The sequence below is a fragment of the Lingula anatina genome, chromosome 2 (genome assembly GCF_051362555.1).
Source record: "Lingula anatina isolate TDL-2025a chromosome 2, LinAna3.0, whole genome shotgun sequence".
In the NCBI taxonomy this organism is placed as follows: Eukaryota; Metazoa; Brachiopoda; class Lingulata; order Lingulida; family Lingulidae; genus Lingula; species Lingula anatina.
The window spans coordinates 43,437,553-43,461,081 of NC_141768.1; the positions used below are offsets into that span (position 1 = coordinate 43,437,553).

A 23,529-nucleotide genomic window follows, 5' to 3' on the forward strand; every position below is an offset into this window, starting at 1 on the left:
TTACCATTTTTAGTGAGTATCATTAAAAATTATTTCCTTTTTGCATGGAAAATAAGGAACTTTAAAATTTCGTATCATGTTAGCCAAAGTAGTTGCACTCATGATCAGCGATTTGGTTTTATTTCTTTTTATGCGGGTTACGCCGAATGTATGGTGAATGGGCGTTTTTATTTCTCTCGTGATTACCGCCAAATTGCTGAAAATTAGGAATTAGGACCAGTTATTAAAAGTGGATGTCAGGCTCACTGGTGGTTGTATAATAATATATCACATGATGTTGACTGTCCAAATAATCTTCAAGAGATACAGTGATGTGCAGGACACAATATGCCAGTAGTACTTGATATAGGTCACAGCTAGATAAGATGTTTTGATATAATGATGGACGCTTGAGGAAAAAAAAAAAAACCTGTGATGGATTACATTATAAAAAGCGCACAGATTGATGATGCTTTGTTTGTTCGTGGAACATGAAACTCCTCATCTGATTTCTGAAATTAACACTGCGTTTCCTCAGCCGTTTCCTGTGGCAACAAGCACGAGGGACTTTCAATTCACACTGAATTCAGTCAATTAGATGCTCAATTTAGGACATTTAGGCCTACAATGTAGGCCTTGTCATGCTAGCTGGTAAGAATAAGTTATGATTAGTCTGGTTAGTTAGAAGAAAGTGCTGAGGGTGGACTAACTGGAACAATTGGATTCCTAATAATTAGTTTGTTTTTGTTTTAATCGTTTTAACACGTTCAGCTGGTAACAGAGGTACGTGATACTGTATCATCAGACAGCTTTGGGCTTTACATGTAGTTGATGCACCATAGGCTACCTTGCGGACCTTGTTGTTTTGAAGCACAACCTTCACTACCATGATTAATTGTCTGAATATAATCGGATAGTAGGCGTGATTTTGACGCATCATGACGCACGCCTTCGTCTAGTTTTGATAATTATTTGTAGAAATTAGCAATTTCCATAGTAGGTTTAACAGTTTTGGTCATGGCCCTTCGTTAGTTGATGGCAAATGAAATTATGTGCAATTTTTTCACTTTGGGGTTTTCATAATTATTCTCCTTAATTCAGTTAATTCCACTCAGACCTGACAGCCAGACTTGATTAATTCCGTCTTTTCTTATCAATCCCTCCCTTCAAACCTTGCGTTTCATTTTTCATTTCCTCTTTCTTAATTATATGTTTTTCCTACTTGTTTTGATAATTCGGACAATTTTTGTCGTCATTTGAAGTCTGTTAAGTAACGGGCGTTATTTAGAGTTCTGATACCCGTTAATTCTCAACTTGGTGATAACCTTGAATAAATCTTATCTTGGTTGGCCCTCTAGCGGATGACGTCATATTTACATGGTGGAATGGTAAAAACAGCAGAAACCTGTTCACGGCAATATTTTTACTGATCATACCAATTAATAGAAGTAGAAGCCATGTCTTTAAGACAGTGACCATGGTAAGTTGCTCGCTGTTCTTCAGATCACTGAATTTGAACAGTTTTTCAGTGGGAACTTGGCAGCCACTCGAGGGCAAAATTTGACAGCTGCGAATATTGGCAGTGGCAGCCAGCCGAGTGTTTGCAGCAATGCTGGCACTTGGTGTGACTCACGGGTCGGCTCACAGATCACATATATATTGTGGACGTGGCTGTTGATTTGTATAATCGTGTCACTACTTAATTATTCAAACACGAATGACCTTATCCAGCTTGTATTTTGTTTCCTATTTCTGAAAGTGCAGTGAAGAAGCTGGGGTACATTTTGTGGCCAGTTGCAATTCTCGTTATGTAAGCGTGGTAAAAAAGAAAAAAAAATTCCTATTAGACTACCACCTAAGCTCTGTGGCTGATTATTCCTGTGTTTCTTAGTTATTGGTGAATGCATTCATACATATAAATCCAAGCTAGCTATCAAACAGTACAACCATACATCTTTACTCTTTATCAGATCACAGAACATACTGTACAGAGACCATGTTGACATAATTGGGAAGGTTGTGTCAATTGATAAACAAGAAATCTGTGAAAAAGTCCATTGTTTCATGTTTGTTTATGCCAGTGTACAACTGCTGAATAATGCATTGTTAAGCATGTACCTAACTCACTGATGTGTAACTACAATGTACATGTAGTTGATTTATGTGCCCAGTCCCAAGTAATTTAAATGCATAGAATATGCAGGTATGGACTGGAAGGACCAGCAGCACAAGGAGAACCTATTTCACATTGTTTAAGTTTACATCAAGGCAAACATAGTGAGTCATAATATGCAGCCACTATCATTTGTCTCAGCACATAAATATTAAGTATAGAGAATGTGTTGCTGTACTTCTTCGGAGTCCAGGTAAGTGGTATTATAATGGTCCATATTTAGTTAAATTGAAGTGCAGAATGATGAAGCCAGTTAAAAGTAAACTGCGGTGAACACTATTAGCTGAAAGTAATAAATAAGGAAAGCTCATGAACTTTCACAATCAAGTTGTTACCTTCTTCCCTATTATTAATTTTCCATAATTATTATTATAAATGCCATTAATGTCTCCCATTAACAGGTTACAGTTTACATGTTACCCAAAAGGCGTACATTATGAGTTTATAGGTCAATAGATACTTTGTATGATAAAATATCATTTTAGATATTTTGTACATATTTTCACTATCTTTAGGACTGGCAATACTGATAATACTTCTTTCTGATATTTCTTCACCAAAATGTTTACTGGTTAGTACTGGCATGAGGAAATGTAATAATGAAAGCAACCAATCTGGCTTTTGCCCCTGTCTTTTACCATTACAAGGTATGTGTGTAATAGAAATAAGCAAATGTGGACAAGTGTTTTTTTTCACCCTTTAAGTGCTATATGTGGTAACCCAGATTGTTACCAGCACGGTCTATTAGAACAATATTAAAGGGTTCCTAACCAAGAAAAGGTTATTGGGGATCAATAAAAAGGTCACATTTTGCTGATAAGCTGAATAATATGCTACTATTGATTTTGAGTGGCAGACATAGCATTAAGTCTACTTATCATAAGTGCTGTAGTTGTGAAATGCAATAAGTGTGCAGAATGTATGGATTTCTTTTTGTTTTGTTATTGGCATTCAGTTACAGGCAGATTTATAGCACTTATGCAGCCATTAATTTCTGTATTACAAGCTGCATTATTATGTCACATTGATATTTATATTGTACATTGAACCCATAATGTTTGAAATTTTATTTTGAGAACACAGTCATCATCCCATTTTTTCATCCAAATTACAGCATCAAATATGTTAATTTGCCATTTACACTATGATTTTCAGTACGAGTCCTTGTTTTTGATTATGTTTGAAGATATTTTGTCAGATCTTGGATATCAACATCCTGAGTTTCAATGTCTATAAGAAATGGCAGCAGCGTGCAGATATTAGAACTTTGATACTGGTAAACTTTGAAATCCAGGGTAAAAGTTTAAGCGGTTTTTTTAATTGATTCATTATGGGCTGATACTGTATAAAGATCTTGGTTGATATACATGTAGATTAAATTTGTTTTTTTCTTGGACATTGGTGACAAAAGTGGACCCTTAGCAAAATGAAAAGTTTGCACCTTCGAGTTTGCAAGAAAAGTTTTACTGCTGCTAATTTGCAGCCATATTGCAGAAAATTTGCTCAAATTTGCAAGAGGAAATTGCAGTTTGCAGCAATATTGCAGCAAATTTGCTGTAAATTTGCTGCGAATATGCAGCAGGCCTGATATTTTGCTAAGGGGAAACTTACTTTGTGTATAAATATGAGTGTGTATTATAAACAAGAGGTGTTATCTTGAGATCAGAATCAGACTCGGGGGCCATTCCTGGTACCTGATTCACATTAGAACTTTAGATAGAAAAAGCTGATGTTAACTTTCATATCAACTTTTTGGTGTTCTTTAATTCATAATAAATCTGTAGTATTGTAGTGAAATGAGTGAATATTGATTTAAAACATAAGCCGTTTCTTTCTTCTTAAAAAAAAAAAGAAAAAAAAGTGCAATGTTTCATTTAATGAACTGCTAATTTAATATTTATCATTGGTCAGATTTGACCAAACCTTTGGTCTCAAAGTTTGGACCAAATATCGATCAGTCTATTATAAAATAGTAAGATGCTATGGTATTCTGATGAGGCTGCTTTTTTTGTCAAAATTGACAATTTCCTTTGGTTTATTTCAAAATTTTTTAAGAACTATCATTCAAGAATTTTACCCCAGAGTGAGTGGTTTAAAAGACTATAAAGTTTTAAAGGGAAACTTGGTAATTTTTAAGATAACAAAATAACATGAACTTACATTAATCAGAAGTTTAACTTGTAACATAGTTGGATCTAAGCAGCTACTTAAAGTATGCTGTCCATCTCCCTTTTAAAACTGAAAGCAGACAGGAATTTGATTCAGAATGCTGTCTTACTAGTAATTTGATTCTTGACCCTCCCTTACTAGCATTTGAAATAAATCTGCTGTAACATATACTTTTCAATATTGACTTTTTTTGAAAATGTTCACAAAGACAGTCTTTTCTTTCTTTTTCAATTTTTTTTTTCTTTTTTGAATAAATGTGCACAGCAATATGTCATCTCATATACAGCTGTGCCATCATTATTCAACATCTGTTCAATGCCAAGTTAGTATGGGCGGCCGTCCAAGGTAGCTATATACTGTATTGCATGTAAGGTGTGCATCACTGGATGGCAATGACAGGTTGTGCTACAATTATTTCTTTAAAAAGGTTAAGGCCACACTTTTTTATTTTTATGGATGACATCCTGCGCGCGCACCGATTTTCGTCCGTTCTCCAAAAAAAAAAAAAAATCCCCCCCCCCAAACCCCCCCTACCCCCCCCCCCCCCCCCCCCCACACACACACACACACACACACACAAGGAAGGCGGTTGTCGCAAACATCGTTATTGAATTTGCCGGAAAATGCAATCGGCAATTCTCGGCTAATTCCGCAAGCTCCATACTGTCATTGACGACTGCGGAGACATCCGAGTAGTTCCGAGTGCGGAAAATGAGCTTTCTGCGCATGCGTATTATCACCACGTGGAAATATGGCCGTTTTGCCGTCAATTTCATATCTAGCATTAATTTCAAAATACACGACAATTAAAGTCATAAAGAGAACGGGGGCCGTCGTTTTGGATTGGTTTGCCATTGATATTGGACATGAAGATATCACCCTTTTACAATTATACGAAAGGCTGGCCGCGGCCAGCGATCATCGCCCGGAAAATTTCAGTGACATTCTGTCCAAAGCAGCACATACAAGGTTTTTTTTGTAGCGAAAAAAGGGTCGACAAGAGCGTCGTGGTATTTGGTGGACTGAAGGTCGGACAGGCCACCCGATAGTTGGCTGCTGCGTGTGAGTCGAAGTAGACAAAATGGCATCGACCGAAATTACCTTAGTAGTAGGAAGCATAGGCCTATCTTTGCTTCATTTTTTTTAACAATTCTGTGAAGTGTTTACAATGCTTTAATTTTCTGAGAGTACAAATAAAGACACGCTGTTTATTTGATATTTGTTTTATTGATTGCTATACCAACAGAATGCATGAAATAACCTTAAATAGATTTGGTAATATGCAGCATATATATTCATGACTATTAAGTAGGCCCTATTCACAATGCTTTAATATTTTGGTAGCATGGATAAAGACATGTTGTTAGTTTGATACGTGTTTCTGTGGCTAATTAGTGTTTCCAGCTGTGTACTGAAAACATAACTTTTCTTAAGCAGTTTTTTTTTTTTTTTTTGGACTGTTTTTTTTTTTTCGCCCGCTCGCACCGACTTTGGGGTCCCCAGAGGATGTCATCCATAAAAATAAAACAGTGTGGCCTAATCTATCCATGTGCCTAACTCATGCTTGCCAAGATATTCACAACATCAAAGAGCAGTTGACATTTTGGAGCTCACAGTCAGTCTTTGGTAAAAAAAGTTTGTAGTCATTTTTATGCTGTGAGATAGTAATGGGAGTCTGCAGCTGCATGTTGAAATCATTTTGCTTGCAATACAGGATGATGATATGATATTGTAAGTGTTCTTTTTGGAATAATCATGGCGGAAGAAATTGGATGTAGTTTTAAAATTTGTCACTGTTATGCACTTCCAAGTTCAAAGATTAACTTTGTTTTATCTGAAGAATTTTGTTCTTTTTATTTCAGGATCAGCCTACCAAGACCCCAGCCACTGTAACCCGTCCTAATGGGTGGTTGCTACTCCAGTAAGGGGGACCCCCATCCCGCAGAGTTCAACATGTCTAGTCATCAGCACAACGGCTCCAAGCTGCGTTATAAGTCCTACTACGCCAATGGCCCAGGGGGAGGTGGCGGGGGGTTCGGGTTCAGACCACCCCCTTCTATGGTGCACAAGCCCCAGGGAGTGGTCAATGGAGGAGAGGTAGTAGGAAAGAAACTTGCCATTGGGAATGGAGATTTAAGCTCGGAGTCTCCATACAGAGTCATTGCATCAGGACATCAACAACTGGGAAAACAAGCTGGCGATGAGAGTGATGTCATTACCCAGCGTTCTCAGAGTCCGAACAGCAGTTTAACCAGATCAAAGCCAGGCAGTGGGGCTGGCAGGGGAAGATTTGGCTTTGGATTCAAACCACCCCAAGGGAAGTTAAATGATTCCAGTAAGAGTGCTTCCTCTTCCACCCATAGTTTGAACAGCAAGGAGGGGGAGAACAGTGGAGGCTCCCAGGGAAGTTTGTCAGCACTGAAAAACTCTGTACAGCATGACAGAAGTGACAACAGACTAAGGTGAATCTAATTTTTTGAAAAAGGATTATTAATGTGATAAACACACCTTGTAGAGCAGAATTTTACTCCAACAATGGTACTGCTGTAGGATTTTTAAATTTGTAATTGCTACATTGGACCCAACTTAGGACCCCTGGCTATATGGGTCTTGCTCCCAGTGTTTTTTGCAAATTTCCTTTTATCTTTTAAGCTGCACTACAAGCATATGCTTTTCAAGGGTCGTAGTACTAGTATGATTATTTTTATTTATTTATTTATTTATTTATTTATTTATTTATTTATTTATTTATTAATTAATTAATTAATTAATTAATTTATTTATTTATTTATTTATTTTGGCATACTGACATGCCTTGCTCAGTATGTCAGGCAAAAAAAAAACTACCCCTGTGCCCCATATCTTATTGTAATTAAATGTATAAAATAAACATTGAAAACCTCCTATGAAAATATCAACATCTTAAAATGTTTTTATTAACAATAGTGTTTTGTGACATACCACTGTAAGAATATTGGGACAATAATGTCTTAATGTTTTGTTTGTCTCTGTTACAGATATAACAGCAAACTGCAGAAAAAGCATCAGCCTCATCAGACACAGTCGGTGTTAGAGAAATCTAGAACTCCAAATGGCAAACCTTCAAATATGTCTCCTACAAAACAGCGTGGTAATGGCAGCCCAGGAAAGCATGGTAGATATAATGCACAGCTCCATGTTCCCCAGACCATGAAGAAGAGTACTGAAAATGTATCTGAACTGTCTAGACCTTCAGGGATCGCCCAGTTTAAAATACCCACAATCACAGCACAGCATCCTGATAATAGGAGTAAGGCTACCAGTAACTCAGATACAGATTTACGCAAAATGAACACAAGGACCTTTGCATATCGACCACAACAGCAACAGACCAAGAAAGAAAAATCTGGAAAAAATGAATTCCTGATGGGAAGGAAAATGCAGTATCAGCCTTTATCATATCATAAAAGGGAAAACGTAGCAGGAGTGAACCCCTGTAAGGATAACAAGATTGAGGAATTGTTGGATAATAATAACAAAGAGAAAGTCAAGTTGCAAAGTCAAGAGGGACCTGTGTGTGAAAGTGAAGCAAAGATTGAGAGAGAAAATACTGAGAAGGATTCAGATGGGATGCTTTTGCCTCCAGAAGAGAGACATAAAGAAGATGACATAAATAAGGATGAAAATGATGAACCAAAATCTCTACAACATACAGATTGTTCTTACACATCACAGATTTTGAATGACACTTTTACAAAAGATGTTGTTGAAGATGAACCTGATGGAAATATTTTGAATGAAACTTTTACTAAAGTTGATGTTAAAACTGAGGAAGCTGTTGCTTGTAAGACAAATGCACCAAATGAGGATATTTGTCTCTTGATGCCAGAAAACACTGAACAACAGACTTTTGCAGAAGAATCTAAGACATATTCAAAACCAATCAGAAAAGATACATATGACATGGACAGTGATAAAGCAGACAGACACCATAATAGGCTGAGAACTAATTCTGCATCTAGGACTCGTAAAGATTCTGACCATTCTGCTCAGAATAGTCCTAGACCTAAGCATCAGGTGAAGTCTGCGCAGAACAGTCCTAGACCCAAGCAGAGTTCGGCAACATCTGCCCCGTTTAGAGCCCCCTTGGCCAGGTTTGACTCCGAGGAAACCAATCTGAACAGCATGTCATGTATCTCGTGCTCAAGTCTTGCCTCTGATGACTTAATGATAGATACCGACCTTCACTTGGACAGTGTGAGTCTGTCTCAGTCTGAAGGCAGGCTGTCACCTGATCGTACTCAGGGGCTACAGGAGTGTGTCCATGGGGCACAGCAAGGGCAAAGTGCAATAATTGTCGGTGAAAGTTCTGGAAAGCATAATTGCAGGGACAGATTGGACAGTGAGTCTCAAATCTTGGATGATGTGTTTGATGATGATGAAACTGAAAGGTAAATATTCAATTTGTAGTATAAGAAATATGCATAATAACTCTGATACTGGAACTTGCGTTAGCAACTGACCTGCCAGTATGTTGAAGTCTCGTTAGGTAAAAGTTGGATGGTCTGGTCATCTGATATATTGACATCCTAATATCCAGTATCAGAGTTATACATATTTCTCATTCCATTTCTACTGGATGATGGAAAACATTCATTCATTCTATCTGTATATAAGGTATTTGAAAAAAAAAAACAACAGATATTTGAGGATAAATTCTGATGAAAAAAAGGATAAGGGCAAGAAGTTGTACTCAAAAAGTTGACAATCATCTCAACCCATGCATCATTTTACTTTGTCTTTGCATTTTGTCAGTTTTATTCATAAACTGTGGCCACAAAAACCCTATTAGATGTCTATATATGAAAACCACACATTCACCCTAATGACAATTTACTTTGAAAATGTATTCTGATGCTTCTGTGGTTTGCTTTCTATTCTATTAATATTTTCCATGTTGCCAAAAGTTAAAGTTCACTTCTTAGGAAAAAGGCACATTATCTTTTGTTGTCATAAAATTGTTCTAAAATTTCCAGAAAAAAAAGAAATAATAAGAGGGACCAGCTTTGCATAGAATTACTCATTGAAAAATATTTATCAGCTCCAAATCTGTAACATGTTGTTATGCCCTTAGAAATCCTTATTTGCACTGTCATGACTCTCCCATATAATGCTTCCATTTACCTGTTGGCATCTTTTCTACTTTGGCATTTTGTTCTACACTTCCCTGTAATTATGTGGCACAGATATGGCAGCAGACGATAAAAAGGTATTTTGTCTTCATTTTATTGCATGCTTTTAGCTGATTGGTCAGACATGCTGCCAGTCTTGCGCACTTTGTAGATAGAATTTATCAGTTAGTTCCCCCAGTTGTGATCTTTGAGTGCTTTTAAACATACTGATAAAATACTTGATCAGCATTAAGTGGGAGTGATAAGAAAAGTTATGTGTTGATCTTTTTAGATTATTTTTTCTCCATGCATATTTTTGATGATTGGTTCACGTTGTTTTCATGTGTTATACATTGTTATGATAAGAACTTCCAAATTTCAAACATTTCCAATATTTTATTGTATCCAATTTATCATTTAAGTGGATAGTCATAAAAAAGAAGGAAAGAAAGAAAGAAAGAAAGAAAAAAACTATTAAGGACCCAACTTGCTGTTAGGGTTTTTATATTCTGCTTGATTTTCAAACAATTTTCAAAAAAGTGAATTAATTTTATTTGAATTTTGTGAGCAGTTACAGAAATAACATTAAAAAGAACATGGATGACTATCATAACACAAGCACCTGTCCCCCCCCCCCCCCCCCCCCCAACTACTTCCAGTTTCACTCCTCTGATCACCTGGTTGATTAGGTTAATAACATCTCCAAATACACCCACTGAGCTATGTCAAAGCCGTCATTAACCCAGCTAATGCATAGTGAACACCCCTGGACCAAATGATGATCAAGAGGAATGACCATATGACTCTATTGGCATGCCCAGTATGTGGCCTTTTAAATAGCCTGCGAGAGTCCCGTGTCTTGTCAGTATCACAAGGTACAGCAATAGGGAGGGTCGGCAATTGCCCCATATTCAGCGCTGATTGAATACAAAAGAACCGAGGAAGTGTACTGTATTGGACTCAGGCATCCTTTAGTGTGATGTACATGAATAAATCATGATTCATTCCAGTGTACTCCGTGGATGGAATACCACAGAGGTCTCTGGTGGATAGGATATGTGCTAATTTCCTTAATATTCCAGTATACACAGGAATATTTTCTAGTGTCATTCAGCCTATTAGTGACCATAGTCATAGGGATGTTATACATTGTTCTCTCCAGAAATATTTTGGATTGTTAGATGAGAAACTTGGACCCGAACACAATTATTAGGAGTTTGATGTTAGGGTCAGGCAGGTATGGTAAAATGTACATTAGATTCAATGTATAGCTCATCCAGGAAGAGTAGTCATAGAGATTGAATTAGAATTCACCTTAAACAGATACCAGATGTTTAAAAAAGAATAAACTAAATGAAGTTTGATTTTTAATGAAAAGTGAAATTTAAATTTGATGTACATAGTAAGATTACAATAAGTATGCCTACATGTATCAGAGGGTGATAGGAGTTAAATGAATGGTTATCTTTGTATCTGCAATTCTTATCTCATTGTGGTTATAGTTGGGGATATAACAGATAAAAACAGGATTATGTTCTTTATGGTCTGATGAGTGCCAGTTACATACACGTATGTTTTCCGTGCATGGCATGGTGCCCTGTCATTATTCAAGCTAGCAGAAGTAATATGGAATAACTACATGGGATTTGGTACATGGTGGTTAGATGGAATTCTTTATGAGGTTAAAAAATTTAAATACCATTTTGTGGAAAACCTATTATGGTCACTTAAGTAACTTCAGAGGCAAATTTTTTTTTCTGTTTGTATTTGATGTACTTTAAATTTCATTTTCATTTTCACTTTCAAAGGATGGTCCAAGTTTTCAGGGAGGGAGGGTGTTGATTTTGAAACATCCATGACACATGGGGAGTTGATTTTACTTGTAAAAATAGTTTATTTTATAGAAGCTCAGTAATGTACGTTCAACTGAACTTTCCACACCCCCTCTGAATCAGCTCCTGTACGAAACGCAATGAGGAGTTAAATGTGATTTGTGGTCTTGTCTCCTATTAACATGTGCCTTGTCTGATTTTGATGATCTATTTGTCTGACAGGAAATATCACAAGTTATTTGCATTTTAACAGGTGTAGACATGTTATGTTATCTTAAGATATGCATTGTAATGTGTGCTCGTTATATTTTTGTTTGATTCAGTATGCTATTTTTTGTTTTATTTATCTGCAGTTGATCATCCTGTTATTGTGTTCAGAACTGTGAAACATAGTATTTTGGATATTACCTTTAGCAAATTTTATAATAATTTAAATTTTTACTTTCTTTCCACTCAGCTCAAGAATTGCCCGGTTTGGTGGCAATGCAGGAAGAATTCCTGCACCAAAACAGATCAGGCCCAAATCACCACGCACTAGTAAAAATATCAATGAAAGTGGCAACGTGGGAATCTGTCTTACAAATGGCACAGAGACTTCAATTCCAACTAGAAGACGTTCCACCACTTTGCCATCCCAGTACAACCTGGAAGATGATGTAGTGTTGGATCATTCCACATATACCAACATGTTACAGGAGATGACGATGATGAAGACCATGCTTCTTCAGTTGAAGAGGGCACTACAAGATGTGAGTAGCCTTGGTCACCCAGAGGATTGACTTTTGTTGTTATTTATTTATATATATATTTATTTGACTTTATTGATTGGTTGATTGATTGATTAATTCTGCCATGAAAATAGATTCAGCTAGAAACTTGCAAATCAATTTTTTAACTAAGGCACTGGTGAATTAAGAAAAAATGTTTAAAATCTTGATGCTGTTTGTACTTGGTGAAAATGTTGCTAGCGTGAGCCTAGGGCAGTTTAAAAAAGAAAGGCAGGTTTCGTGAATTTTTGTAAGGCCATCATGAATTTCTGTAAAGACCATACAATGTAAGAGGACATGAAAAACAATTCTTTAGTTGCATTCTGCAAGAGACACATAAGTAACCTCAAAAATGCATGACGTGCCAGTTTTTAGAAGAATGAAAAAAGATTGCACTTTCAGTTCACCTCTGGAGTGCTTATACATGTACTAAAGTCCTGCGTGGGTTGATCTTATCAACTATCTAGTAACATCCTTATGAAACCTTTTGAATTGTGTTTCCCACACTGTGTAGCTGGGACACATTGCATGTGCTCTGTTAGATAATGGTAGTATGGAGTATGTCAGTAGTATCACCTGTATCTTGTCCAGTAGTCAGTGCTCATCTTTTTATTCTATTGAACCATTAAGAAGACCTAAAATGAAATGTTACACACACACAGAGAGAGAGAGAGAGAGAGTAGCATTAGTAGTGAGATCCACTTCTCTAAAATGCTGGTACCCCATCCAAGCTAAATTAGATGAGATTGGTGGTTTTTTTAACATCAAAAACCAATTTATCTAAATATTGCCATTATGCTATATGGCAAGGACCTGATCATGGTAATCTATCTATATATAACCATGTATGTAGGTGAACTCTTTCACTCTATTACAAAAAATTTAACCAGATGGTATTGATTGATTGTAAATATTCTTTGGTTTTGTGTGCTGTTAGTGAACTGACACATGTAGTGGCAGATTTGTAACTGAACCCCCTACTGCTTCACTTAAAATTATAGTCTATATGATAAATATAATTAATGTATCAACAATACAAAGAGTTATTATCAGTAAACTGAGTTCTCTTATGCCAGTGGAAAAGGGTTTAATATGAAATCCTCAGCTATTTAAGCCAAGTGTTTTTTTTTTTTTTTCTGATGAATAAGAAGCATTTTGGGTTATATAGATGAATTTATTGTATTTTTGTCGTGAATAACTTACATGCAAAGAATAATGATGAAAATTGCCTTTGACTGACTATTTAAACCAGCAGATGGGGCCATCTGTCAATTTAGAAAATAATTTATTTCCATGGTAATACTTCTTGTAATACTTCAATGCAGTAGCTCCATGAATTACTAGTACAGGTTTTATGGTGAAGTTTTGTAGAGGATGAAAATTTGTGGAATCATTTGTATGCATGTGTGCAGTGCACCTCCATGTTTCAGTACACATATTATCAGACAGTGTACTGAGTATGTGTACTATCTGTATGTAGGATACCGCATGCCTGACATTTCACAGATATATCTGTAACTTGCATTAATGTCCATTTTTATCAATATAGTCATCTTGACCATATTGTGACTTCAGTGGGTCAGTGGTTTATGTCTGACTGACTGACAGAAAACTGATAAAACATGTGAAAGAAGGAAGCAAATCTGTTTTTTATTATGTACAGACACAGATGTGTCTGTACATATTGCCATCACCTGCGTCTGTCGTCGCCGAAGCCGTCGCCGCCGTGCACTTTCCTTGTAAACATGATAAGTGGAAGGCAGTTTTACTTTTTGGCTTTATATTTACAGAGCTGATGAATATTCATAAAATGCAGGTCAAGTTCGAAAATCAGCATGACCAGGCCATTATTGTAGAAGTTATGCTGTTTTTTCACTTTTCAGCATATATGCAACACTGTAAACACATTTCAACCAAAACCGATAGGCCTGTTGTCATGCAACTCACAGGAAAAATTGATCTTACTAAAACGCAGGTCAAGTTCGAAAATCGGCATGATCGGGCCACTATTTTAGTAGTTATGCTTTTTTTCACTTTTCAGCATATATGCAACACTGTAAACACAATATAAGAAAAACAGATAGGCCAATTGTCATTAAATTCACAGGAGTGGTCAATCCTGCTAAAACGCAGGTTAAGTTCAAAAATCAGCATAATCGGGCCATTATTTTAGAAGTTATGCTGTTTTTTACATTTCCTTAGATTCAATTCTTAGGCATGTTAACAGTTTCATTATTTAATTAATAAGATATGTAAAAGTGTTTTTTTGACATTTCCTGCATCTTTACAACATTGTTAGTTGATTTTGTAAAAATGATGTTAAACTTGTTATTGTGTATTGTGTAATAAAGTTTCAAAAATGGAAATAAACTCATATCATTGCAGTTTGTCAGATTGAATCATTCACTATGTTCAGAATCTCAGAATGGAAGAAATTGGACATTTAACACTGCTCTATTGATATTTTTCCCATTTCATCAATTTTCTTAGTTGATCATATAAAAATGGCAGTAAACTGTTAATTTTCTTTTATGTTAAAAATTGTTAAAAATGGAAATAAACCCATTTCAGAACAGTGCTGTCTTGTTTACATTTTGGCATTTTCAAGTAGTGAGTTTGAAGTTCCATGGGCCTGAAGACCTTTGCTAGTCACATTTTCTGAATATCCATGATACTAATATTTTATTATTAAAAATTGATGGGCATTATGCTGTTAAAAATTATGTAATATTGCATCAAAATTTGAAAAAAAACTAATTTGGGCACTGCTCCCATGATGACCATTTAAGAAAAACCATTTCAATTACTGTTCTCAAACAGTACAGTAAATATATATAAATGTGTCTGTACATATTGCCATCACCTGCATCTGTCGTCGCCGTCATTGCCGTCGCCGGCGCCTTGCACTTTCATTGTAAACACGATAAGTGGAAGGCAGTTTTACTTTTGGGCTTTATATTTATAGAGCTGATGAATATTCATAAAACGCAGCTCAAGTTCGAAAAATCAGGATGATCGGGCCATTATTGTAGAAGTTATGCTCTTTTTTCACTTTTCAACATATATGCAACACTGTAAACACATTTCAAGGAAAACTGATAGGCCTGTTGTCGTGAAACTCTCAGGAGTAATCGATCTTACTAAAACGCAGGTCAAGTTCGAAAATCGGCATGCAGCCTGAGTTGGAAAAGCAGTCTAATTGGCTTCTTTTTCTGGAAGTTATACATTTTCAAAGTGTGAACTTGAACTCTCATGGGCCTGAAGCCTTATGCTTGTTACACATTTTACTTACATTGGTATTACCTGTTGAGCATAATTAAAATTTGATGTTGAATTTGCAGTTTAACATAATGTACTTTTGCATCAGAATTGACAGTAGCCTTTTTTGTGCATAGTTATTTCCTGCTTTTTGTCTGTACATTTGACAGCTTTGCTGCCTTGTTTATTTATTTATTTATTTATTTATTTATTTATTTATTTTTTGTTGTTGATGTTGTTGTTTTAGTTTTCTGATGTTCACTATAGTTGTAATAATTTGGTTCAAATTTTGGTTTTGGAGCTTTCATGAAAATTTCACAGTCAAACATAAAATACCACTAGAATATTAATATTTCCAAACAGTGATTGCATGTGCAGAAAAAAATGATGTGAGATTATCTGTATCTGATCTGTATACATGTGGCCAAAAAAATGTATCATCTTCAACCATCTATGTTCACAAAGGCACTTAGATGAAATTTCTCAGCTGAGTAAGTTTTCCAGTTCACTGACCTAGCTATAATAGTGACAGGAATGCAGGTGAAGAGAAACTTAATACGTAGAGTTTCATATTTGAAGTACTGTGTTAGATAGATATTCAACTGTTAACCAAAGAAAAACGTATTTAGCCAAATAAGTCCCAAAAATGTAAGGAAATGAATCATTTATATGGTAATTGATACTCATTCTTAATTTGTATTCAATTTTCAGACGGGTGAAGGAGGTCAGAATGAAATTAATCAGAATCTTAAGGTGAGTAGATAACCTCCCTCCCTCTCTCTCTCTCTCTCTCTCTCATTTACATTATGTAAAAAATATGATATCTTATAAGTACATTTATGTTTATATCCCAACAGAATGGCCTACGGCAGAGTATGGGCAGCATGCCTCATGATGATGGAATGTCAGCATCTCAGTTAGATACACTCAAACAGGTACGGGCAGGCACTGTGCGTGCATGTGTGTGTGCGTGTCCTATTTTTGAGATGGAGGAGTAAGGTTTGACACCATGTCTGGGGTCAGATTTTACTTTTTATCCAAGTAATTGTTTTTATTTATCAGATCAATAACAATGTAGGGAAAAAAACGTCTGAAATTCAAACGTACATGCAAGACTTAGATTATAATCTTAATTTGGATAAATTGTATTGCAAATATACATATGAAATGTTTTAAACCAATTAAAATTTTTAAAATTTAACAAGATTTTGTATATCTTATTATATTTCTGGTAATAATTTCAGTTATTTTTTCAGGAAAATGAGGATTTAAAAAGACAACTTCAACATTATAAACAGAAAGATGCTGAGAAAGACAAAACTATTAAGCAGTTACAGCAGAAAATAGTGAGAGTAGTTTAAATATATAATTTTAAAACTTTCAAACCCTATTACATTGACATAATTTTAACCTTTTGAGTCCATCTCTCCATTTATGTATAGATTAAGAATGTTTTGGTGTTTTCACTTTACATCTTTTTATTATGATTCTATTAGATTTATCTTGATTAAACTAAGTCCTTATTATACTCGTACTCGATCAAATGTTTGAAAAAAAATTAAAATCAAGTGTTTAAGAAAGAAACTTTAAGATTTAATTGGAGCGATAAAAAAAGTTCTTGTTTTGAAGAAATTATTTTAGAAACTTAAAAGACTTAATCAGACTTTATCAATCTTTTGTAGAAAAGTAAACCTTATGAAATTTTAAACTTCAGGAGTGATCATCTTAACATGTCTTGTCACATTTCAGAGTTCTAGTTTAGAGAGTGGCCATTCCAAAACTCCAGTTGCTAGTGTCAGTCATTCTTCAACACAGACAGACAGGGTAGGCTGGACTCAGTGTAGTTTAGAACAGGCCTTGTAAACGACAAGTGCTTTTTTGCTATCACAAGCCACAGATTTGTGATAAGGAACATCCAAATTAATGACTCGAACCACCATATTATGGCATGAACTTAAGATTAGGGCATTGCTGCTCACAAGGCAGGGTCGAGTTCTCAAACAACCAATTGGTTTATAAGGCCTTCTTTTATATCTTCTTTTGTCTTTTATCTTCTCCTGAAAAGCTTTGTGAAAAACTGCCTACGGTCCAATTATGCAGAATGTACAACAATGGGTAATATTTAAAGCTAGTATTTACAGTTAATCCTAGTCAAACTGTGGTGGAATAATATCTGAAATATGACTTTTATTTTATTTTATTTTACTTTATTTATCTTACAGCTGAGAATGTCTGTTGAGAAGAAAGTCAGAAAAACTTCCTCAGAAACATCAGAAACTGGTGCAGAGAAGGGGAAAAAAGTGATCAGGTAGATTTGATTCTATTTCAATTTTACATTGTCATTTCTTTTGTAAGAAGATCATCTTTCTTGCTTTTCTTTTGATACCTTAAACTGGAAATAAATTGATGTAGTATTTAAAAAAGGCTTCAGTCAGTATGAAATCAATTATAAAAAAATATTTTGTTGCTTATTTATTTATATAACTCGTCGCTCTGGTAACATTCTGTGTTTGGTGAAAAAGGGAAAGAAGTAAAGAAACGTAATATATTAACCTGTGCTTAGTTTAATTGACAATTTGGCATTCTTTTTCACCAACTTTGTCAAAGGTTTTCTAAAATCAAACTCAGTTGTTTGTTTTCTTACTATGACCTACTTTTATTTCCATGCTTACAAAGTTTCACAGTGGGCAAGGTAACTTGTTAAATGTTCTGCAACTGTTTGCTTGCCATGCCTCTATGTTATATATTGTACCAAAGCACTTGTTGTCCTGTGGCACTGCTGTTCATTATCTTCAGATTAACACTTACCAGTTTCTCTTTCTGCACTTGTTCACAAATAATGTTATAACTGGAGAAAATCAATTTTGATCAACTGTGGATGTAATCTTTCAGATTTCTTCAGGCTTGATTTCTGTACATATGATGATGTTCAGTGCAGTGATTTTTGACACCAGTGTGAGTGTATTGTAAATGCGTGCGGAGTACAACTGTGCAAGCATGTGTACACACACACATGTGCACGCACACACACACTGTTGTTTGCAGCTGTTGAATAGTTCACTTACACCAGTACAACCTGATTAGAGAACTTGGTGATGCACATTTGTAATTCAAAAACAATAACAAATTCATTTTTATTAATTATGTCCATTTAGTGTTTAGTTTAAAGTTCATAATTGTTACATTTTCTGCAAACTTCCAAGGTATGGGAAAGTAGGAGTATACACTTTCAGGTAGACAGACATCTTGTGTTCAGCATGGTTTATATTTGATGTGTTGATGCTTTGGATTTCCCTGGTTTCCTGAAAGCATACTTTTTAAGAAGATATCTATGCCAAGCTATTCAGGTCTCTTGAATATAAGAATAATGACACCCTTACTGAGAATGTTTTTTCCCAAATGTACATATTTATAGCATGTTGAATTAACAGCAAAAAGTATATCATCATAGTTTGAACTTTAGCATGAAAATATATGCAAGTTAGCTTGAAGTTTTGTACCAATACACGACCTGGTGCTGATGATTGAACACTGGAATGTTTTACCAACTTGGATTTACTTTCTGATATTTTTTAAACATGCATGGTGAATTTTGTTTCTGTTGATGGTACTTCTAGGCCAAGCAAAATAGATGTGGTATTATTTTGATTTCCTGAATTTATTCAACATTTTTTCACCCATTGGCTTGTACATTGTACTGGTGGTGGTATTTGTCACATCCCGCTCTTAATTGAGTTGTGATTGATATTGCGTTTGTGTCACATCTACTGCAATGGTATGCTTAAGTTTTTATTGTTTTAGAGACATTCTGTTTTTATTTGAATTATTTATTTATTTATTTATTTATTTTTTTATTATTATTTTATTTTTTTTGTTGTTGCCTTGGTTTAAAGTTAGTCTACCTGATTTATAGAGAAAAAGATGTGGTATATTTGCATATAGATTTAGTTTTATCTTTAAATTTGTGTTTCAGCTCTGTGACGGAGGCTCTTGATGTTCTGATGAAAAAATCAACTGAGGTAAATTATTAGAACCAAAGTGGAAATCTTGATCAATATCATAGTTTAAGAAACTATTTTTAAGTTGCAAACTCTTGTATTAAAATCAGAAAGAGAAACCTATGCAAGGTGTTATATCAGTTTTGTGGCAGATTTTAAGTTTTGTTAAAGTACTGTTTGTGCATTTTGTGCTCTTAAATTTTGTTCCCTTCAAAAAGGTATTTTCCCTTGTTTAAGATTAAAATGTATGGTACTTCTGCTTCATTACAGGAAGGAACAAGTTTAAGAAAGCGAATGTCTCAAGTGGAACACTCCCTCAGTCAAGTTAACAAAGACTTAAAATCAACCTCTTTGTACAGAGTGAAGTCTTCTTCAGACATTCAAGGAGGGAATTCTACAAGAAATAAGTCTAGAAAATCATCTTCGGGTTTATCCCATTCTTTTTCCATGGATAATGTTACAGCAGGTCTGGACTTCAGTTTACAAAATAGCCCAACTGCTAAAGAATCAGTGGTTTGATGTTTGCTGATTTATTTAGTAATATAAAAAGAATAATTGATTTGTGATATTCCAGTGGATTATTCTTGCATTTATCTTGTCATTGTAGCAAAAAATAGTTTTAAAAGCTATCATAAATTAAACTACATTCATCTATAGAAGAATTTCATGTGGAAGTGTTCAAGTAAAATCATTTTCAGTGAAGCTTTTTTTTTTTGCTACTTTTAAAACTAGAACAGTGGAATTCTGGGTAATTTCAAATTACCATGTAAACAGTGTGGTGTAACTTAAGTTTAAATGATCAGACAATATTGATATTGTCACTATGAAAGAGGATATCACGAAAAAAAGTAAGGCAGTTGGCAAATTCACATGGCATTTGATCTTATAACCCTAATACAAATAAATTGACAAACAGTATGGTGACCCCTAGTAATAAACAGTCTGAATTCTGAGAGTAACATTTGCAAGTGGACTTCTTCAAAAGTCCTACACAAGTACACAATATGTAAAATAATCAGCAATATGGTATTGGTGTTTAACTATAGGAGTTTTAAGTTCCTACATGAAATACAGTGCTGTTCAAGGATTAAAGAATTACAAAATATGTGAATTAGTCCATAATCTTACCTTCAAAATATGGCATTATGTACTAGTTGCTATTTCAACACAGTGTTGTTGGTATCTTTAAAGTTTGTAGCACGACTTTTCATCACATGGGGTCAGTGTAAAACAAAGGCCAGGTAGTACCTCAGAAATTGCATTTGCAACTTCAATGTATCAGATCTAAAAATTCCCTTATAACTTTTGGCACTGTAGTTGTTAACAAAAACACCTACAAAAAGATGCCGTTTTAACAGTGGTTATTAACATACGGATGTTAAATAGATCAGATGTAATAAAATGACCATATCTTCAGAATACATGTAAATGTTGCTGTGACCAATGAGCCTTATATAGCCCAAGGTCAGTATGTGTACTTATGACATTCACTTCGTACTCTTCATTTCCTAATATAATTAATTCACAAATGCTGAAGAATTGGTATTTCTTAATAACCAGAATGCTTCCAGGTGTCAGTTATCTACTTGCCCATAAAATATTTCAAATAAGCGCTAATTAAATACTGGAATAATTTAATTTGAACTCTTGACTACACATATACAAATTTGCACTTCTGTTGATGCTAATTTATAAGACTCAAACCATATTGGTGTACTCCTTGTAGGTGAAGTGAAAGTAGAAATGGTGTTTTTGAATTATTCAGAATTTGATTTTGATTAGATTGTGAAATATCTGATGTCAATTTATAAATGCAAATTCAAGAAGGAAGATAATTTACGCTTAATATTACATCTTGCAGTGCATGAAAGCTGCAGAGGGTGTTTTTTTTTTATTTTTTTTTTTTTTATTATTATTTTTTTTTTTTGTAGATCCTGTGTGAAAAGCTTTGATTCCCATTCTAATTCCAAAAATATGGTCGTGCATATAACTTGCCAAGACATCAAATTATATCCCCACAGCTTACAGTTGCATTCATTTGGTGCTAAAAGCAAATTGGGTTATAATTGAAGAAATTAAGTTGTTTGGTTTGAGGTTGTGCCACGTGCTGAAATAAACTTACACTGACAGGTAGAAAACATATATAAGAATTTTTTCAACAGCTTAAGACAGTAATGTAGGAAGGCAGTTTGCCAGTTACCATGAAATGGCCACGTGCAACATGCACGTCAATTAGTGTGTATTACATGTGGCAGACCGCCATTGTCCCCAAAGTGTGGCAGATATATGGATTTTGAGATTTGCTGGGATAAAATGAAGCTTGTTAAGACGGGATTATTATTATTATGATCGCCTTTGGTCTACAATGTCCAGAATTTTGTGGCTAGGGGAGCGTGTTTTTCTTGTGTGTGCTGCAAAATAAATTATCTTAATCCAGGAAAGTCATTTGTAAGGTGTTATACATAGCGTCTGTTTACGTGCTGCCTGAGATATGTTTCAAGGAGTGACAGGTTCGAAAAAGTATAAACTTTTACGCTTCTTTATAGTAGCTTATTTCAACAACTAATTCGCAGTTTTCCTTACAAGAATGCTAAGGGATTCACTATTGTTGTTAGTGTTGCACACACACAAACACACACTCTTGTCAAAAGTGAAACAATAGCTTTTGTATAGTTCTTAATTACTCTAACGAAGTCTGGTTGTCCATGTGCTTAGAATTTCGTTTAGTTAAAAAAAGGAAATTTACATTGTATTTGTGCCATTTTGTGTAAGATAGATATTAATTTATTGTTTCTAACAAATGGATGATGTTCTTCAAACAGCATATGTAATAAAATAAGAAGAAAATGTTTTTTGAGTTGTTTTTTCGTTTTAGATTTTGTTTTTCAAAATTTTCTTCTCAAACTGATGTATATAAGCTTTTGCTCTGGAACAATTTGTTATATGAAGTACAGCAAGATGAGGAAATGGGTGCAAAAACAGTGCTCCAAGGCACAGTTGAAGGTGTGAAGTGTAGAGGTGAACTAATTTAAATATAGAGTGGTACGACGTAATGCCCAAACTTGGGCATTGGCACATTGCCAAAAGGAAAGGAAAAGCGTGGTGCAAGGAGTGTCATCATAGCCCCTCCATGACCCATTATCACTGACTAAAAATATTCATAGACGGAAAAAACAGAGAGAAATGCACGTAATGCGTTTCACCTAAACGCTACTTTGTTCTGGACCACTTGTGCAATACACGACTTTCTTATCGAGATGTTTTACATATATGGCACTCTCAATACCGTTTATTGATGTTGTAAGTGAAAACTGTGCATAAAAGAAAATATCTTTAAGACAAATTCCTCAGGTCAAGGGATACTTTGAAAAAGTTAAAGGGATAACAACTCTTCGTATGAGAGATATATTTCACAATAAATACACTATAGTATACAACTCATAGATATACAACATATTCTATTTTACTACAAAAGCGGTCGCAATTAATCTAAAATCTGTGTTCGTTATCGGAGCTGTGCTCTTTAGAGATTATTACAAAAAAAAAAACTTAAGAAAAATAAACAGGGACTAACTTTGAATGTAGAAATGGATTCATTAACCATTGATTAGTATGGTAATATTGCCGTTTGCCCCTTTTTTGGCCAAAATGAACAGTTATTATCCTTTTAACATAAAAAGACCATCATCAAACCCAAGTGCAAAACACAGCTAATTGGTCAACATAGGTGTTTTTTGACACTTTTATATTCATCAAATTTAATTATATGTTTTAATCGTCATATTTTAATTTGTGTTAAAACAACAAGAGGAGGTTTTCGCATTCTTTTGGCCAGGTTCAATGTCCCTCCGTTTTATTTGAGCATTTTTAAAAAGAGATTTTACTTAAACGGCTTCTAAATATACTAGTAACTTAATTCTTGGGGGACCAGATTCACTTCTTATAGATGGGTCTGGGGGGATAACATTACAGATATAAAGGCAGGCATGCAAAATGAATTAATGCAAAAAGGTTTTCATCTCCTGTACGCCCCCTCCTATCCCCATCACAATAACTGGATTTAATATGGTAAGTTAACCTTTTAATTATTGTTGCCGGATGACATGCTACTAAAGTTGAAACAACTACAAATAATTTATGTTAAGTGGTTGTATAGGTCAACTTTGAAGAAAAGTTTCTCTTTCAATATGTGGAATACGCAAC

The 23,529-nt window shown here is 34.8% G+C and overlaps 1 protein-coding gene across 7 annotated transcripts; it reads left to right on the forward strand.

The window, feature by feature from the left end:
* The first annotated feature begins 371 nt into the window (after nt 1-371).
* LOC106155241 (uncharacterized) lies at nt 372-22,175 on the forward strand. Of its 7 annotated transcripts, XM_013529977.2 has the most exons (13): nt 1,331-1,459; nt 6,184-6,783; nt 7,339-8,751; nt 11,761-12,052; nt 16,040-16,081; nt 16,186-16,263; nt 16,585-16,674; nt 17,078-17,152; nt 17,551-17,636; nt 18,005-18,020; nt 18,532-18,561; nt 19,302-19,347; nt 19,597-19,767. In XM_013529977.2, the coding sequence occupies exons 2-12, from the start codon at nt 6,224-6,226 to the stop codon at nt 19,320-19,322; spliced, it is 2,703 nt and encodes a 900-aa protein (XP_013385431.2). In that variant the 5' UTR covers nt 1,331-1,459; nt 6,184-6,223; the 3' UTR covers nt 19,323-19,347; nt 19,597-19,767. The 7 variants fall into 7 exon arrangements, with proteins under 7 accessions (XP_013385428.2, XP_013385431.2, XP_013385432.2 ...); XM_013529978.2 differs by lacking the exon at nt 18,532-18,561; XM_013529974.3 differs by lacking the exons at nt 1,331-1,459; nt 18,005-18,020; nt 18,532-18,561 and adding an exon at nt 372-630 and having other exon boundaries at nt 19,597-22,175.
* Nucleotides 22,176-23,529: the final 1,354 nt, after the last annotated feature.

What these genes read in the sequence shown, in the direction of transcription:
- LOC106155241 (XM_013529974.3), top strand. Translation starts at nt 6,224, where the DNA reads ATGGGTGGTTGCTACTCCAGTAAGGGGGACCCCCATCCCGCAGAGTTC. An exon ending in AAATTAATCAGAATCTTAAG is followed by an intron (nt 16,082 to 16,185) that starts GTGAGTAGATAA and finishes ATATCCCAACAG; the next exon opens with AATGGCCTACGGCAGAGTAT. An exon ending in TGATGAAAAAATCAACTGAG is followed by an intron (nt 19,348 to 19,596) that starts GTAAATTATTAG and finishes GCTTCATTACAG; the next exon opens with GAAGGAACAAGTTTAAGAAA.